Source organism: Excalfactoria chinensis, chromosome 7 (assembly GCF_039878825.1).
Source record: "Excalfactoria chinensis isolate bCotChi1 chromosome 7, bCotChi1.hap2, whole genome shotgun sequence".
Classification (NCBI taxonomy): domain Eukaryota; kingdom Metazoa; phylum Chordata; class Aves; order Galliformes; family Phasianidae; genus Excalfactoria; species Excalfactoria chinensis.
The window spans coordinates 9,970,645-9,990,907 of record NC_092831.1 but is presented as its reverse complement, the minus strand read 5'-3'; the positions used below and the strand labels follow the sequence as shown (position 1 = coordinate 9,990,907).

Here is a 20,263-nt window from a genome sequence, read left to right as displayed (position 1 = left end):
AACAAAACCCTTATTTCTGCACATAGCATCCTCCATGCAGCACGTGTGCTTGATGATATATAATAAAAAGAGAGCAGTATCAGAATTTTCCTCTGCCTTTGTATCCCCATACCATTAGTGTGGAATGCTAATCCATCTCCAATCAGTGACAGATAACGCAGACTCTACAGATGACCTAATCTTAATGAGGCAGTTCTCTGCTAGCTTGAGCTAGAGAAACCCCAGTCAATTCAGAGCCTGCCTATGCTAGTGAGGGAGTCTGGCTCCATGTCAGGCTGCTGAATCATTTGCAAAGGGCTACTTATGTAACTTTGTTATTTTCCTTAGAACAATGCAGAAGGGGATCAGGTTCCACCAGCTGGCAACAGCTCCCCAGATTTCATACTTCTGCCAAGGCAGAAGCCATGCTGTCTCACCGCCAGCTGCTCAATGGACACAAGTGCTGTAGCACCTTTGTGGGGTTAGTTTTTGGATTTGTTTATCAGAATCTAGTAACCTCTGCAAATTAGTTGAAACTCTTTGAAGCAGTCTGGACTCATTAAGCAAAAAGACTGGGCTACCTGGAGAAACATTAAGGGTAAATGCAGTCAGTGACTTAAGCTTAATACCAGTGCCTGGTGACTGCTGCTGTCTGCTAACAACCAAGCAGAATAAGCAGCTACCTGCCTGAACTACCTGAAAACAGTTTTCAAGTTATTCAAATCTATAGCGGTGATGAGCTCACTGCATTGTGACCTCCATTAATGGAGAGAACCCCAAACTCTGTTTCTGAGATGCAAAAACAAGGGTTAACAGAAAAGCAGAAAGCCAAAAATTATTTCACACATAGACACACTTTTTTCAGGCCCCCAGTCGAGGCCTCTTTACACAGCTAGACAGTGGCAACTGCAAACAAGATTAGTGTGATTAGTGCACACAGCTTTTAGTCTACCTGTTTACATTTTTCTTCCAAGTTTCCTTCACCGGGCCCTGAGGAAGCTGTAGTTGTCCTAGCTGGCAAATCCTCACCTACCCAACTATGCATGGTCTGGGTTTGACAAACAGGAAAGGTGGTATTATTATAAGAAGGCACAGGTTTCAACTAAACCATCTAAACAGTACACATGCTATCTTTTTGCAGATGAGTTTAATCAGAGGCTTGTCTTATTTGAAGATGCAAAAACCATTAATATTTGATACTACCAAAGGAGCATTCCCTTCAGCAGATGGCAGCACTGCCTGAAAAGTAAATTCAGCCACAACTCTCATCCATACGTATCACCCCTCAGTGCTCCTGGTAGGCTTATTTTTGGCAGCTTCCTGATGACCTCCACAACCACCTGAGGTGCAGTGCCCTGGCAAAACACTGGACTGAGATGGCACCAAGGCGACACAGAGCTGGCATCTGCACACACCTATCCTTGTGGATGTATCTCACAGGAGGAAGAAACAGAGGACGAAACAGAGAACTTGCAAGCTCCTGACTCAAGTTTGGTCATCTAGTAGACCATCATCAGCTACTGATGCCTTTTATGATGTGATTGGTCTGGAGAAGTTCCAATGCCAACTTCTGACAAATATAATCACATTCTATGTGCATTATTGATTTCTCCCTCCAGCCTACGGCAAAAGCATTAATAACTTAAGGCAGGCTGGTACTGAGAAACACCCTCTCACATCCCTTGGAATTATACTAAACTGCAGATCCTATGCAGATCCACAGAGATAGGGAGGCATCAGTGACACATTAAGCAGCTTGCATTAGCACACGCTGGCATAGGACAATGTTTCGATTCTCAGATGAGCACAGCTGATGCTAAGCGAGTTAATTCACATCCATGGAGAGTGTTTACAGGCTCTAAACAAGTGTTATTCTGTGTATTTTCCAGCAGACAGTTAAGTGTTAGCTGGCACTAAGCAAACAAGCTATCTGCCAAACCAAACCTCCTCCTTGTTCTCTTGTTTTTTAGCCTACAATCAGATGAATATAGACATCCACGTCACTGATATGGTACTACGACACAAAGGCTTCATCAATTCATACAAGTCAATTTTCATCGATTCATAACTCAGTTTTCCCAAGATTTACATTAGAATATACTCTTTACATCTGCATCCTGAAAAGGAAGAAATTGTTTTTAATCAGATTTACATATAGAATTCATATATAGACTAAGTCCACAACACTACTTTGTTTTATACAGTACACAATACATCATGAGAAGTTTTTGCCAGTCCTGGATGGCTGCATTACATGTGTCTAAGATACCTCATACAGATAAAACTACAGAGCACTGAATCATTACATTCTGATTACAGATTGACTCTGTATGTTCTCTTTTGTCACCTGGTCACAGCAAAGACTTTGACAAAAATGCTCATTACTTCTGCAGAGCCCGATGCTATCCCAGAAGTCAGGCTGTTGAAGGCTACCCTGATGATCTTTGCTCCATGAGGTGTTCACAGCAGAAACAGGTTTGATAAACTGCTGAAGTAAGTCTGGCATTATGTAAATCCAAACTCTGAGGGGGAGATTCCCGCATATAAGTTAAGGAGGAAGAAACGCTTCTGAAGTTCTGTTTGCAACAAAAACACGCCCTTTGAGCTGCAAGAAGTTTCAAATCCTGATTTTCCAAACAGACCTGTCACTTATAGCCACACAGGTGTGCATATATTTCTATATACGTGGCATGTACACAAACATGTTATGCCCAGACATATAATAAAAGCATGAATATACACATTCTATGAAGCAATTTCTTATCTCCTACTATCAGAAAGTAGGCTCTCATTGTTTGAAGCAAACTGAGAAAAGATAACTACTCCTATTAAAACTGCTTCCAGCTCAAAGGATGCTAATGAAGCTGTAAAAGTCCAAGAGATTCACTTTAAGGAAACCTACCCCTCATACCATGTTTCCAACAAAGCATGTGATGATTTTCTGGCAACTGATGCTTGGAAAAACAATTTGCCTTACACTAAGTACACTAAAAATATTTGGGTTCTCATGGCTTTCTAGCATCAAATTCAAAACAAATGAAATGAGGGCTACTGTTTTGGAAACATAGTTAGGACACCAAGATCCTTTCTGTTCTAACAGCATTAAGTCAAGTAAACACTGAAGTCCACCAAGTGCCACTTATGATGCATTACTCTATTTTTCCTAACACCAACTATTAAAATGCCTGAACAAAGCTCCTTTTTGCACTGAGATCTATTTTGACTTCTTTAGGAACACCCTTTGACTAAAAGGCTGAACTCAGCATATGGGCACAGTCCCTCCATAAGCTTAAGGTCTCATTCTGTCTGGTAAATCAGCTACTCATGGGGGTCAACGAGACTTTACATGCTGTAAGAATATTGCAAGAATTTTGGAGAGCTCTCCACACAAGGCAAGGCGCAGCCCACTGGGGAACACTGAAATAATTTGCCATTCAAAAGTGATCCCATAAATGCCCTTTGTGCCACTGCTACTGTAAGGGGCCGCAGCCAGCAGTATTTACTGCCCAAAATTAAGGGCCAGTGATGCCATTTGAGCTCATCGGGAGGCTCTGGGCATGCTTTCACACAAATCTCTGTCTCAGAACTGCTTGACACCACTGAAAGATTACAGCTCCAGCAGAGACTTTAGAAACTTCATGACATCACACTACAAATGAATCCAATTTCACTTCCTTAGCAGTGTTTGCCTACCTATTGCTGGTCCTGGTGCAGACACTGCAGCAGCATCTAAATGATCTATGCTATCTAAAGCTTTCTTCATGCTTTAGACATTATTTCCTTCTTAAAGCAATAATACCAGTATTTCTTGAGAAATTATATCTAGGAGTGCTAATTAACGAAATATATGTTATCTTCATTGGCTGAGCATATGAAGAATTTGTTGACCTGCAGCTTCTTCTCTAAAGTCTTCCTCATCTTCTGGTATAACTCAGAAACAATCTCTCAATTAATCAGCCAGAGTCCAATTAGAGGCCTCAATCTAATTTCCATTCTCAAACTGATGGGCTCTTCTCCAAGAACAAAGTATTTTCCCACACGAAGTCCAATAATGTTACCCCAATTCAGAATTTCACCTACGTAGAGTGTACAATAACTTCACCAGCAACATTAGTGGATGTGTGGTGGTTACTGACAATGTCCTCAGACCATCCATTACTACCAGCATCACCATTTTGAGCTGTTTTTAATATGCCATATCCAGTGGTGCATCCTTGCTTGGGGAAAAAGCAGGATTCAGCTGAATGCGCATAGAAAGGCAACACTTGAACTGCATCTCAGTTTCCCACACAGTGCAGCCTGATCTGCTTCTACCAAATAGCTTTTCTTGAGCACAAAGGACAAATGACTTTCGCCTTTCTTCTACCACTGCTTGCAGGAAGTAAATCTTAACTCAATGCAAGGCAAACATCCAGAATTATTAACAATCTTTAAAACAAAACAAATATTTACCCGTAGCACACTGCAGATCACCTCATTTTAAACATAATGCCTGACAATAATTTTGACCATACATTTGTTGCTACTGTCAACAAGGATTCCTACCCTGAGAGGGGATCATGACTTTTGGTCAATATCAACTGTGCTTTCCACAAAGAACATCATGGCTTTTTTTGTGTGATAACAGAGGTTATTGTTCTATGCGAGAACAAGTTGACTTCTGCACCACAGCTTTTCCTTTGACTTTGTTTCTTTATGATTTCACTAGCTATAAAACATGATCTGGAGTTCAAGTCAGGTTAAATTGGCTCATTAAGTGTGCTTAAGTAGTTATCATAAGACTATGCAAAGGTTTATTAATTGAATATGTACTGTTCAGTTAAAAAAGGACTTTGTACTAGATGCCACTTTTTGTTCTAATTTTCTCTGGTGCCTTAACACTACAGGCTCAGAACCTCTGTGATCATCACATACACAACTCTTTGCTCCCAAGCATTTGTAAGAGTTGAGTCAATTGCAAGGATTATCTCAAAGCTAGATTCTATTGAAAAAGTGCCTTCTTTTGCATTTCTTACACACCTCTTGCAGCACCCGATCATTTGGAGCCTGAATTGTCCCACCTACTCCATAAACTCAACTGCTGCCTCCAAGGTTATATTTTGACATGAGTTTCAACTGCACAGCCTGCTCTGCATTTAGAACTTCAGACCTTGAAAGCTTCCTGTAGTGATACCTTCCACAAGGAAAAAAAGTTACGATCTATCCCTAAATAATAAATATCCCTATCCTTGATATAAAAAGTGGTACGTTTTGCTCCAGTTATAGTCTCCAGAAGTGGAGGACTTGTTTATTTTTTTTAAATGCTCTTCAGAACGTTTCACCTGTCTGGGTTGGTCCTTGATAATCCAGTTTGTTACTGCATAATGAATTTATTAGTGTGTTAACTATAGCCACGGCAGAGATTATGGCCAATGATCGCTTATAAATCCTTAGCCACATTGTTTCTTCTAAAGCCTGTAGTTTGCACTATGTTCTTAATAAAATCATAGTACAGTAACTGCATGATGTAATAAAGATCACCTGTGCATTCCTTTTAGTACCCTAAGTTAGCTTAGCTGCACTATAATTAAAAAGCTACAGGCATCAGAGGCAAATCTAAGTCACACAGAGACCACCAGATTTGGTTGTTTCTTAATGCCTCCAAGGTGTTTGCTCATGTCCTGCTCAGATGGAGCATGCTGCAAGTCTTTGAGGCAGACAGAACAGTCACTGCACTGTGAACACACACCCACAGATTCACAGCTGACAGCCAAAACTTCAGCAGCTGCAGAGACGCTCTTCACTCAATTTTTCATGCAGCAACGATGACCCCTAATGGTGGAATATTTCTTCCCCTGAGCAATAGACAGAAATTTACTTCCCAAAGTATAATTCTAGTTAGCTTACAGCTCCCTCTTGCCTGCAACTACCAGAGCGAACTGATTGGGGTTTACTGGAACTGTAAGAAAAGCAGTATCTTCCCTTTTAATTCTGACCTCATAAACAAGAATATCATAATAGAAATACACATTCCAGATTTAATTCTAGGACTTAATGTCTCTGTATTTTCTGAGATGGGTTACCTTGAAACAAATTTCAGCCACTCTAGTGCAAGTAAACACTGCAAAAAGTCTTCTAAAAGCAGATGAGACATGCAGTCATGTGTACCAGAAAGCAAACAGCTTGCACTCAAAAACCTCTGAATTCTTGGGTGAGCTATGAGATAACATTGCAGCTTCAGCACCTTTGATACTCAGTGATCATTTCATCAGAACTGAATAATCAACAAAATTAATTTTATTTCCAAAGTTATAAAATAGTTCTATCCTGGCATTAAATCAGTGCTAAGTGTGTGCAGAGCATAAAAATCTCACACAGTTTTTATGTTCTGATATCATAAAAGTTGTTTGGGATATTTTAAAAGTTAAACTCAAGAACATTTCAAAGCTTGTAACTCCTACTGGAATCTATTCCTATATCTGGGCTGGGAATTGGAGGTAATTTCAAACTGTGTTACAGATGCCAGGTACATAAAAAGAAGTTTCACTTTTCTCTTGGGAGAGATGAGTATCACTCTCTGCTCCATTTTAGCTTACTTGGCACTTGCATCTCTAGCAAGAAAAGGAAGAAGTTAACTGCATTATCTAGGCCTGACCTAAATGTGCCATTATTTTTCCAGGTCGAGAAAAACATGCAGTTTTTAAAAGAAAAAGGCTGAGAGCCCTTGGCAGCTTACTGATTTGTTTACCAGTATTGCAAGACAAAAGTAGTGCAGATCCCATTTGAGTCTACAAAGCGAGCAAATAAACAAGAACCTACAGATATTTTCAGACTGTTCAATACAAAGCATATTTACAAACTCTCTTCCTTTTCTACACAGCAATAGTAGCTAAAGTTACATGGCTGATTCTACTGAATTGGCAATTCAGTTTGGAAGCTAAGGTATGTAAAAATCAATCTAACAAATTTTTAATTAACTCTATAATCAGTTAACTTGCAGGGGGAAGTTCTTTGTTGTTGTTTTTATTTGTTTTTCCTTTTTTGGAAGAATAAGGACTGCAAATACTTCATTATTCTGGATTACCTTTCTCACATCTGAGCTCTTTGGTTCTGTCGTCCACGTTATAATTCTAGACACAGCAAGTCTTGTCTCACTAGAGTTCACAAAGTCTGTTGGATCCATCTGTCTTGCCAAGGACTCAATGTATTTCAGGATAGCAACTTTCACCTGAAAAGTGAAAAGGTATTCATTAATCTTACAAGCTAGCAATAAACAGATACTACTACAGATTGACAAGACCTGTGCCACACTGGGGAAAAAAGCATTCCTGCTACATCTCCATGCCAGTTATCAAAACCCAATACAACTTCCTACACAAGAAAAATTTTGTCTGGACTGGTCCATCAGAACAGGCTTGAAATACGTATGCCTGGCTTGTGCCTTAACGTGAGCATGTGAATACTCCACCACACTGTTCCCAACAGTACAGAACATTTTAAAGTGCCACAGTTGCATATAATGCCTAGAGTTTATGGTGTTCCCATAACCTTGAAACAGCAGCCTCCTGAAAATCAATCTGCACAGCAGTACCCTCTTGAAAGGATTCATTAACAGAAAGCTTTGCATCTTCTTCAAATCCTACACGGACTCTATGGGTTCTGTACAACAAGCACTTGGTAAGTTTTCAACCCTGTCACTGTCCAGAGGGACCCTGGTCCCCGCTGTCCTGCACAGGCAGGATTCTACCCATCAAGATCAGGATGAGGAAGAATTTTCAACATCTAAACTTCAATACTTTTTAGCGTGCCTAAAGCCCAACACTTACTGATTTGTGATGAGTCAGAAAGCCTTATTTTTCAAAAACTTCAATTTATTAACATAGAGAACTAGGAAGTAGGATTTTCAGAAGTATACTGACAGCCAACTCCTGCTGAACAAAAAAACCCTCTTTTCTAGATCTCACCATGGCTTTATCTACAGCTTTAGATATTTAAAATACCAGAGAACTTCAATATCACCAAAAGCAATCTGAGCAGATAAGGAGTCGGGATTCCAGAAACTACATCTCTTCCTTAACAAGACATGCAAATTAACACAAAAATTTAATCCTAATGCTGATATCATTTTAGTAGCATCAGGTGCTTGTAATTAGTCATCTTGTCACAAATTCTGTGTTTTCATTATACCTAACAAGGTAAACTAGGATGACCATGCTTATACTTCATTGAAAAGGTTTAATACTGACCTTGAGGTTTGGTGTTTGGGTCTGATCCACAATAAACCTCATCAAAATGTTAAACTGTTGATCAAATGGAAAAGAATCCCTGTCCAAAGAAAACCAAAGCAAAAACGTGATGTGATATACACTCTCAAGACTGAATTAACTCTACACATAAGAGGGTACATAGCCAAGTTCAGCATCTACCACACTTTTCTTCTTCAGTTTACCATCAGCCCCACTCAGAAAACTCCAAGTTTAAGAATCAGCTGATTATTGTTTCACTACAGGCTAAACACTGATAAATCAATACCCACCATACACTGTTACTCAGTCTGCCTTCTGTACAATTCTCCAGTTTCTGGCATACCTGACCATCCCCTCTTCATTTCAGGCTGGGCTTTTTTCTCTTCTTTTCACCTCATCTGTAGTAGGAAACTGGTTTCTCTTTCCCTCAGCGTTCGTATCTGGTTTTCATTTCTCTTTTCTATCCTATTTTCTCATGGGTAACTACTACTACTAGAACTATTTTGTTTGTTTGCTTTTAAGTTACCATGTTTTCCATGGCAAGCTGAACTTCACTGTAACTATGTCTTGTGCTGGATGTTCTCAGATGAGGACAGGGACTACAACATTGGTATGCAAAGAGTAGTAACATTCAAAGTCTTATCCCTGACATTATCTGCCATTCAAACACATTTAAGGTGTTATGAGCTTTGTGTTAAAGCATCATTTATGTAATGAACATGTAAAGCAATTGTTTTTAATCAAAATGAAAACTGATGCCCAAACACATGCAAACCAAAAAATGCAAACTAACATAACTGATCAATTATACACTTAAATTTTGTGCTTTAGGTATTTGACATAGTTTTGTTCTCATTTATGCTGGTGTTCAGGATTGAGGCCTCTAAATACACTGTAGCATTGGGTTTCTAAAACACTCATTATGTGCCCTCCTGTAGCCGTGTGAAAATGGCAAGACTGTGCAGGTTTAAGTACTCTACCTGGTGACATCCAGAGCTTTCTGAACTTTTGCCTGCACAGACCCCAGCAAATCTGCTCCCATTTTTTTCAACAACTGTGTCAGGAGAACGAAAAGCCAATCCTGCAAGTCATCTTTGTGAATGATGATGAAATCAACCAGGGTTTCCAGAAACATGCTGAAGACCTAGAAGCAAAACAAGCGTCACCAAAAGGAAGGCTATGCTTCAAACAAAAACTAAACAAAGCCGAGAGTTTAAAAAACCTGAGTTTCAGAATTATTGTTACAGACAGTTTCATGAATGGATGATTTTAGTGACCTCATTGCTTTGAAAATAAAAATCAGACAACAGACATATATAATGTGCAGTATTAAAATACCACAGGAAACAAATGAAGAAAGAGGAGTAGAATACACTTACTCTCTGTTGTGAATTCCACAGCAAAGCAGACCATGCAACAAAACAAACAACTTGTTAGCACACAGTGATCAAACATGATTGTCCATATGCAGTTTGTCAACATTAAAGATGCATTCATTCCAAGTTTACATTTTCTTAATACAAAATACCTTCTCACTAGAGTTATTTAAAACATAATATACCTTGCATCAGATCCAGCTCATGAAAAGCAATACCATTAAAGTCAACAAGTGAAGAGAACTTATCATTTTATATAGCTGTATAATGTTCTCCAACATTATTCCTCACTTCTCCAGTTTATTCTAACCTCTGAGACTATGGTCCCATATGCTGTCCCAGGCAGTGTTTAGTGACAGCAAGGATAGTGGGTAGAAAAATCCCTGAAGTTGCAATAAACAACTGAAGTCTGACTTCAGTTACACTGTAGCAAGTTTGTGATTGTAATCTGCACTTCAAACTGATTAGTTTTTGGCAATATTTCTATAAAAGCAGTGGAAAAGAGAATCACTGTCACAGAGAACATACTTCGGTTAAGCATGTAATAAACCATCACCTTATTTACACACTGGAAATATTTGCAAACAAATAACTAGATCTATGCCTCTTCTCCAAGGGACTGAATTTTTGAGAGTCAAAACATTAACACCTTACAGGAAGGAACTGCCACACTACATGTGACCTGTTGGCCAGCTGGTCCACACTACAATTACTTGAGGAGTTGGCAGCCAAAAGGCATTCAGTTTTTCTTGGGAAGCACAAGGTAACCAGTTCCTAGCATCAGCAGACAGACTGGGATCCATACTCTTGTGGTTAAACATATTTGAGGCTTATAAATGCCAGCTTTCCCCAGCAGATGGCAGGGGTAGAAACACAAAACATTCATCTTTGAAGAATATACAAATATAGACACATGGTAATTCAAGAGAATGACACAGTCTTTGTGATCTTACCTTGCTGTGAGGGTCAGCAAACATGCGAGTAAATATTTCACACAGCCTTTTTAATTCCACTCGGCTAGAATACATAATAAAGAAAACAATATTAATGCTAAATCTCCTGCTGGAAAAAACAAACAAGCTAAAACAGTGCCACCTGAAAGAGATCTAGCTTTCTATTCAACATTTAAGTCACACTTCTGAGAACTCCTATGTACCTCTAGACAAAGCCTTCACTGGCATTCCCAGCTCAAGTGCTTGGTGCCAAATCTCTTAAATGCCAATATATTGAATCACAAAATCACCAAGGTTGCAACAGACCTACAAGATCATCCAGTCCGGGTTGATCCAGGTGGATCAACCATTCATCAACAGTTCTCAAAAAAAACCAAACCAAAACTAACACACATGTTCTAGTTTTGCAGCAAAGTGTCTCATCAGTAGTACAGGCACCAACCAGAACAACCCTGAACTAAGGTGTGAGCAGACCAAGAGTAAGCTGAAAGGAAATATAATCTAAGGAACTCAAACCATATTAAAACATATGGACTCCACCATATTAAAAACCTGTACACTTCCCACTTCAAGACTGCAGCATATCATGGGAAGTGCTGAGCATTTTTATGATGGCAACAGGATGACCTTCCCAGTCTAGCTCTCAGAACATAATTATCCAGACTGTTAATGAGGACTAACAAACACTTTCAGTCAGCATAAAGACCTTTTAAAAGCAAAACAACTGCACAAATAGAAGCAGGTAGGAACTAAGCTACACAACAACCACTTATAATTTAATTTCATAATATTCATAACAAGAAAATAAAAATGTCATAGCTATTAGCAAACACTATCTTCAAAGGAGTCAGAAGAAACAACTTCTTTCCAAACATATTCACCATAAACCAATGACAAAAAGCTTGCGGTGCAGGAGTCAGCGAATGTGATTTACTCTGCAGTTAATCTGACACGTGGCCATGTGAAGCTTCCCCATGACTGTTGTGTAATTCTAAGATCTGGTTTTATGTGAGACACGCCAAGGGTGTTTGAAGAGTTTATTTGGCTTTCAGTAAGGGGAAAACATCTCTCTCCTACCACACAATCTAAGAGTTGGCACATCTACTTCACTGCCTTAATAAACTTCCCTCTGTATTACAAATTACACCATTTATAGGACACTCAGGCTTTTGATATATTTCAAGAGTTACAAATGATCATACTTGATGTGTTAAAAAAGTCAGGAGTAATTACACCTAACACAGCCTTCACAAAGAGTCAAAGTACACCCAACACAGGGAACATCATTTGATCTCATCTTTTTGAAACACACACACCTTGAGTTTTTTGAATAAGTGCAGTCAGTGTTTGCTTCTGAAGTGCAGAGGAAAGAAAGTACTGAAGGTTCAAACAGACTAATGTAAAAATGGTACCACCCTTGGAATGCATTTTCATTTCCATCATTGTGGGAAATCTCACTGTGCTGCAGTACAGTGAGTACTGCTTGAGTACTACCTATGTTATTGCTAAAACTTTCACACTAACAATAGTGACGACAGCAGAACCCCTTCTGAAAGTAACGAAGTCCCATAATGTGGATACAAAGCTTTCATCGATGTGAAAAGTACTGTGTACACGAGGGAAGTACATATTACTGACTTCTGACTATAGTCATCTCCCATGAATGACCAACGCTACAAAGCTAAAAGGGTCACCTCAGCGTCCGCTGGCTTTTCAGTAAGTTCTGGAGACCTATGAGGCCCTCCTTCCTTTCAGACCAGTTGGAGCTGGCACAGTGGTTCAGGACCTCAGCCACATCTTCGGTCTGCCGCAGATAGTGTGGAATGCCTCCATTCCTGGAACCATAGGAGCGCTCTGAGCAAGCGCTTGATGCATCACTGTTAGCGTCATCATCAGAGTACATCCCATAAGGTTCATATCTTCTTCTCACTGGCTTTTTCTGGGAAAGGGGAAACTCAGACTAAATAAATTATATACAGTTACATCACTTCCAAAAGAAAAATGTTCTACCCATAATCATTAATCTAGGAAGATTAATGCAATTGTTATAGTGACATGTTTTTATGGACATCACTGAGCACTGCTCACTCATCTCTCTCAGCAGAGTGAGATCTCACTGATTTCAATGAGCATGAGTGACTAGGGAGAGCAGGACCTGCCTTTCCCAGCATGAAAGCTCAATACTTATTGCTTCAGTGCAATTAGCTGTAGCTAATGAAATCATAGGTTTTATTGTAAATAATAGTCAGTTCCATGGTTGCATGTTCTGAGCTGAGATAGCTGTTTCAAGAAAAATAAAGATAAGGAAGAAAGAGCTACTGTAGGAATCTGTGCTGGCATGTACAGCCATTTTGATATTGATAACGGAACAACTCTAGAAATGCACTAATTTCTCTATTCCTGCTGATTTATTTTTTTTTTCACATTTATTTATTTACAGAGGTTCCTAAGGGAGATGAGTAATCAAATCCCACTCATTCCCATAGCATGGGATAAGTGGATCACATCCTTGACAACCTCAGTCCTTACAGAATGGATATTACAATAATTTTGATAGCTCTACACATTGTGTACTACAAAATAAACTTTTAAATAAATCTTAACAGAACAAAATTAGTAAGACAATGTATCAGGAAAGATTGCCTAAATTCTAATATGTTTGATACAGAATTCCTTCCAGTGTCCAGTCCTACAGTTCTCAGACTTGTGAAGCCAATACAGTTTTGCTCACACTAGGACTGCAAGACTGAAGTGAAGAAATTAACTCAAGTGCGGTATTATGGGTGTTAGCAATAAGGTAGGGAAAGTGGAAAGTAGAAATAAAAAGTCAAGAAAGCAGTAGTACCTTGCTCCTGGAGTCTCCTAACAGCTGTAGAGGCAGGAAAATATTGAAGGGTGGGAAAAAGCATAGAGAATTATGTCAGAAGCTTATGTAGGGTTTTTGTTTTTGCAACAAAAATGTATAGCAAATGCATCTTAGCAAATTAAAAAAACACAACAGTTTAAGCAAAATAAAAATGGGTATAACAACAATTGGCTTTATTTCCTATCTGCTAAACTAACTTGTATACCTTACACTTTCTATTAGCGATACTGGAAGCAAAATCATCTGTTAGTACATTTTTAATGACATCTATATACGCAGTGCCTCTGCCTGCTTCTCAGACATGCTGCTTCTGGAAGATACCAGTTTTTGGTAGTGATTTTTCTCCACACATTCTCAGTAGCTTTTGATTTCTCAAGTCTTAAAGAGATTCTGATGTCAGGAAACCACTATCTACAGTACAGCACATTTAATCAACTTCACTTAACCAGGTTTTCTTTCAACACACAGTTCTTATGCTGCAACTTAATATATATATATATATATTTTTTTTTTTTTTTTTGAAGCTTAACTACTTTAAAGACTGGCTGGCTCCCATGACTTCAAGGCCTTCACACCAAAGATTCCATCACCCTTTAAGCTTTCCTGACAGATCCAAGCACTGATTCTCAGTATAAACAGTGTGTTCTTAGGCCAAGTCCAGCTCTCAGACAGAAGCAGTGGATCCAATGAGAATTCTATGCATGGAGCAAAGGTTACAGAATGACCCACTGAGTTTTGTTTAAACTTGGCTGAGGCCATCTCTATAAAAGCTTTTTCTTTTAATTTCTTACTACAGGAAAAAGAACACTTGTTTGAGAACAAGGCTGCTGTGTAAAAGCTGGCATCACACTAATCTTTAAAAAAGGTGCCCAAAGAGTTTGTAAATTGCTTGTCAAGAGGAAGCAACTGAAAAAAAAAAAAGAACAAACAGAGGTAGTGAGATAGAAGGGGACAACAAGATCGCATTATGACCCTTAAAGTCATACGAATTCAGATTAATCATCTTACACCAATCAAGGTAGATGCAATACTTTCCAACTAGACTTACAGATTTCCATTTTAAATGTTTAATTATTTAAGTAAGATTTTAATATTCCAGTATAAAGTTACCAAGTGTCAAAGAGTGAAATATTTAGAAGTGAACACTTAAGTCTAAGCCAAAGTCAAACCAAGAAATCTTAAGTGATCAACAGTGAACTGGAACACCACTGTGCTCCTTCTCCTCCTCCACCAAGTAACCAGTATTCACAGCTCACATTCAGGGATACAGCCTGACTTCACTAACACAGGCAAACCATCACCTGTAACTATGCTGTGAACTACCATGTTGGCAAATTTGAGGTGCTGGGCGCAAAAATTGGCTCATGATCTGCTGAATTTGGTAATGAAAATGTCCACTAACAATTCTGCTCACTAAATGCAACAGGACTATTGTATACTGTCCTAATTCAGCATGATTCATAAGAAATTATTTATTTACAGAGGGAAAAAACACTTTTCTAGGAGTACTCTAATAATACTCTAGGAATGGAGGTGAGGTGAGCTACATGGTGACCGAATGTGAAAAGGAAAATGATTTTAGCCACTCTTAGAGAAAGTAAACTAAGAAAAAGGGAAGAAAAAAAAAAGATTTCATAAACTCCGGGGACATTATCTGTTATCCAAGACAGACAGATACCTACTTCAGATATATCAGCAAATCCTCATCTCAGCTTAGGTCTAGAGATGAGGAAGACCCAAGGTAAGCTGTAGTACCCAAATAACACAAGAGTAAATGCCCCTGCCTCTTAAAACACCCTCTGTCTCATCAAACCCAAAAGTAAATCACAAAGTTTATGACAGCACTCAACTTCTGAAGAGCAGAAAACATCTGTATTCTACCCAAGAGATTTTATATTGCTGTAAGATTATATAGAACAATACATTTTTAATAATGACGAACAAATTCACTTTGAAATGCACTTAATATTTAGAAAATAATGGCAGCACGTTACTCAAACTCTTCAGTTGAACTGCATGAAATGACATCAATTACAGAGAAGCCAAGCTATGAGCTGATCCCAATACCTAGCCAGGTGCAAATAACAGAGCATGACATGGCATAATTCTCAGTTCTTTCCCAGACAAAATCCTCATACAGTTAATGGAATCAATGATGGAATTCCCTTACACCACAGGTGCTGAGCACCCATCAACCGCAGCACACAGCCTCCAACAGCAAAAGAGAAGACAACAGCTCATTCAGCTTCTCCTGTAGCTCCAATATTGAGCCTCATCAGTCTAACTGTGGAGAACTAACACAGAAGAAGGAAAAAACATTGCTGCTGATACACTCATGCACAACACGAGGTAACTAACTCTACAGCATCAGACACTCAGCACAATCAGAACAAGGCTACTTAGAAAGAGGAGAACATACGTACAGGTAACTTTAAGCCCCTTTCCGGTGTCGGAAGCATTTTGTATTTTTCCTCTTACCAGTGCATCAGCCACAGCAGCCTCCAGATCTGTGCTTGTGCTCAGGACTCGCATGGCATTCACAGAAGCAGGCATCCTGCCTGACTGTCCGAGTCCAAACCGGTCTGCACAAAAGACAACATTGAAAGGGATTGTTAAATAAATTCACATTCACTTGGAATCCTAATCAGGTGTCTGAACAGAAAGGATCTGGGAACTCTCAATGCTTTCTCATTAAAGACTCTTTCATCCACAACTCTACAAGAGTTTGCCATGACGGTAAGAAATAAACTATTGCTTGTTGGGTCCCTGAGACAATTTCAGACCCTCAGGGCTTGTCTTTTTTGTTTTTGTTGGGTTTTGGTTTCAAGATGCGAAGATGGGTATCTAACTTGTGTTTAATTTTAATAGAAATTGTTTGGGGTTTTATTTTAATGTCAGAGGCAGACGTGCAGGTCCCAGTCTGGCTCTCTCAGGAATCAACTGAAGAGTCCTCATTAGCTTCTGAGAAACAGAGTTGTGCCCATTGTCAGAGCATGTTAATACCAGAGCACTCATCTTGGAGCTGGTTCTCAGGCGAGTACGTGAGATCATCATCATTACATTAGATCTCATGTTGCAAGCCTTGATTAACCAGAATATCTCCCCTACGCTTCAAAAGCAAAAATAAGGTTTATTATTTCTGAAGTTACTCCAGTTCTGTTTTATAGTTGTTCTTGAGAAGCAGCTTAAGTGCACACTGAACTGAATGCAATTTGCAACTTTTACAATTAAACTAATGTTTTTTGGGGGGGATTATACAGTATCACCTGTCTCCCTATGAATTTGATGGCAAAGCTCTGAATGGCATCCAAAATAACAGGATTGAGTCCCGAATGCCACTTACATCCCCAATAATCACAAGTTTATGTTATCATTTGCCCAGAGTCTGATAAAAACGTTGCAAAATGAATTTATTTGAGCAAAAGCTGTATTTGGAAAGCCGTCACTAGCAGTGATACAGCAGAAATCAGCAACCAGGGCCACGGGTTGCTAACAGCACAGACCCTCCAGACCAAAGATCCATTTCTGCAATCCTGGCTCCAGAAAGAGCCTTCATTTCAAGTTTTTGTTTCCACATGGGGCTGTCTTTGCTCCAGAAGGGCTTGGAAAGCTCCCCCTGGGACATACTTTACACCACATGTGCAAATGCTGACCCACAGTGGATGCCACAGGCCTTCCTGTAGTTCTATATTCTATATCTATATTTAAATTAACAAAGGAGGAAGACTGCTTATTGAAATGTGCTTCCATCATGGACTTCCACAAAACTGAATGTTACATTCAGCAGTTTCCTGTGCTTATTTTTAAAAACTTATCACAAAGTTTTGCTGCTTTTCCCTTTATTAGCCTATTGCTCTGAAATCTCTGTTAAGGAATTTGCTCGCACTGCCCTGCATAATTGAGATCAGAGCCTGAAGCCTGCCAGTCTGCCGTCCTAATTTTAAAGCTTTACCTGAGCGCGTCAGAGCAAGGATTAAGCTACTGAGGGGAGAATAAAAACAACTTCTTAAAACCTAAATTATTCTTGAGGGGAAAAAAAAAGATGAAGATTAGAATTTCTTTCAGAAGTGTGACCGCAATTTGCTCTTTCTCAGCTACGCAACCAGACGAGACATTTCTGATTGACAACAAAAGCACAATTTCTACAAAACACATTACAAGAGGGAAAAAAAAAAACAAAAAACCAACCAACAAAAACAAACATCTTAGAACTACTGCCAAAAAGTAACCGAATGATATTTCACAAAGAAATAAAAGTTGTATGTGTTATTACTATCCCCTTTTTTAATGCACTTGGGTTGAAGAATCATTTCAAATACGTAACTGAAACCATACTTCATCCCTAAAATGGAAAGATCCATTTACTATTAATGGAAGCACAGAAAATGATAATGCATTGAGTCGGACTGAATTTAAAGTCACTGTTACAGAGATAGGTACTAAAAGATGTCGAAAAGACCAGTATTTTTCCTAAGCGCAAACAAGACCTGGTACAACACAGGGGCTGTAAATGTTGAGACAAGTTCTGGACTCAGTTACATTTAAACCAACCAAATTGATGATGTTACTCAAGTCTTACTGAGAGCAGAATTTGGCTTCATAGCTTTGACATGGCACAATACCACGTCATATAACAGTTACACGTTTTCATGTTAATTTAGTGTTACATTAGAAAAGGGAAGATAGTTTTTGTTTTTATTTTTATTTTTTTGAATGAAGAACAAAATGACAAAGTAATTCAACTGTAGGTCAGTTTAAATACCCAGCATCAAAAGGAAAAACAAGAAAACAAAACAGGGCTTTTTAATCAAATTGAATAAGTACAAGGTGGCACGTTGTCTTTTATCCGTCTCCAACTGCTATCAGGAAATCTTTCAAATACTTCTTGCAGTGACCATTAAATCCATCACACCCATATGTGGGCTTTTCCCACACTGCTGCCACACCTCAACACACACATCTGATCTTAGAAGGGACCTCAGCATATCTTCAGCAAAGGGCAGGGAATGCGTCTGGCTCCAAGGATAGCACTCAGAGAGGAGCCCAATGTTACTGTCAATAGATGAGCTGAACAGTAGGTGCTCTGGTCACACTCACTTTTCCCTCTGGCTATTTTAATTATCGTTGCTGCTTAGTGAAAAATTTCAGCAAATTCCATAAAATTCCTCAATTTTGCCACTTCTTCAGCCTTCTTTAGGACAACGATAAGCATATATAATCTCATTATGCTTTGTACAAAACCACTGGAGCCAAGTTGACTATCATGCTAAGACTGAATTGACTATCATGCTAAGTTGAGGAAAAAAGCTTAAGCTTAGATCTGAATTAGATCTGAGGGCCCTTTTTGATCTTGAAAATTGTGTTCAATACAAATTCAAACTTCTGCTTTGAAACATTCCAGAGTCAAATCTGCCTGCATCATTTCTGCAGCAGCTGGACAGGGGAAATGTTTTGAGAGTTTAAGTGAGAGCACTCTAACTATGCTTAACAGGAAGAGAACATTTTTCACTGCCTACCTGAAGGAACTTAATTAATTAGCTTTTAGTGTCACTAATTCCTTAAGCAGCTTTAGCCCCCAGTCAAACACTGAAGTTCTAATTCATCTTCTACATCATCTCTGCACCTACAATTGAGTTTCTACTGACATAACACTAGCAGCCCTCTTTCATTTTTGCTTAAGACTACTAGTGAAATACCCTGTTTTCAAAGGGAGTTGCAAGTATTCCATAGCTTCAAATCCAGAACAGGAATGGAGAAGGCAACTGGAATCTGAAGGTTTTTCTTGCTATTTTCTAACTGATGCAAAGCCCACTGAAATTAAAGGAATTATTTTTCCAGCAACTTCCATGTGCTTTGCACAAGGTCTTCAGTAGTATACAAAGGATGGATCAGCACGTGTTATGCTCCAAAGTTCATTTTGAAAGCTCATCAGGTGCTGAATTCTTGCTGCTTTTGTGAATATCAGGCAGGATCCCACAAAGCACTTCAATTAATAGAGACAGGAGCCTGAAAAGCTCAGTAATAAGTGGAATGAGACCCACTGGGATCCTGTCCTAGACACTGGGAACTGCTAAACTGCTGAAGAGGAAATACATGAATTGCAAGGACTCCGCATTGTTCAGGATTTAGCCCGTGCTGTACAACTGATCCAATTTATAAGAGAATTGAGAAAGCCCTGGATCACCCTTTGTTTAAACACTGCTCACAACGTTCCTGAAGTACATAAAATTAAAAAAACAAAACAACAACAACAAAAAAAACCATTCAAGAAATGAAATTTAAAAGAAAAAGCCACGCTGAACGAAACAGAACAAAAAGCCTCGCAGTGGTGAGAAGCACATGCCAAGTGCTGGCTGATGCACGTGACAGCAAATGTTAAAATGGTGTAAAACAAGACTACATATAAGAAGCAGATTCATGCAGTTAGCGCTTGTTCACCTGACTGCCCAACAGAATCAGCAGTGGAGAGAGCACTAGTGGACCTGGAATGACGTCGAGAAGCTGCAAGTAGAAGGAATGGCAACACCCACAGGATTAACACACATTTAACCCAAGACAGAAAATGCCACAATCCAAAGGGGATGCACGTAAACACTACCAGTAAACGTGTTTCATAGTGACAGGGAAATGACGCTGTATATGAATGCATAACAAATACAGTGCAAGCCCCACAGTGTCATCTCCATCTGTAGCTTCTCCTCCCCTTCCCTCATGACCATAAACACGATGCATGACAAAACTCATCTCTAACAGTCACAAACCCAGTGCAGTTTCAGCAAAGAAAACCAGTGTGCGTCAGTCCCATTCCAGAACCACAGATCTGGAAGATGGCCATCATGACAACGTGTAGCACATAACCATAGA

At 39.1% G+C, this 20,263-nt stretch overlaps 1 protein-coding gene across 1 annotated transcript in view; it reads right to left on the bottom strand.

Annotated features, from left to right (window-relative positions):
* The window catches only part of CLASP1 (cytoplasmic linker associated protein 1), a 146,019-nt gene that overhangs the window by 33,977 nt on the left and 91,779 nt on the right, over positions 1-20,263 (bottom strand). Inside the window, exons 24-31 of the mRNA XM_072341864.1 lie at positions 19,838-19,900; positions 15,878-15,981; positions 12,228-12,472; positions 10,534-10,597; positions 9,584-9,586; positions 9,185-9,348; positions 8,205-8,283; positions 7,043-7,186 (exon numbers count right to left, since the gene is read on the bottom strand). Of these exons, the coding sequence (XP_072197965.1) occupies positions 7,043-7,186; positions 8,205-8,283; positions 9,185-9,348; positions 9,584-9,586; positions 10,534-10,597; positions 12,228-12,472; positions 15,878-15,981; positions 19,838-19,900 (866 nt within the window). The remainder of the gene's footprint in view (positions 1-7,042; positions 7,187-8,204; positions 8,284-9,184; positions 9,349-9,583; positions 9,587-10,533; positions 10,598-12,227; positions 12,473-15,877; positions 15,982-19,837; positions 19,901-20,263) is intronic.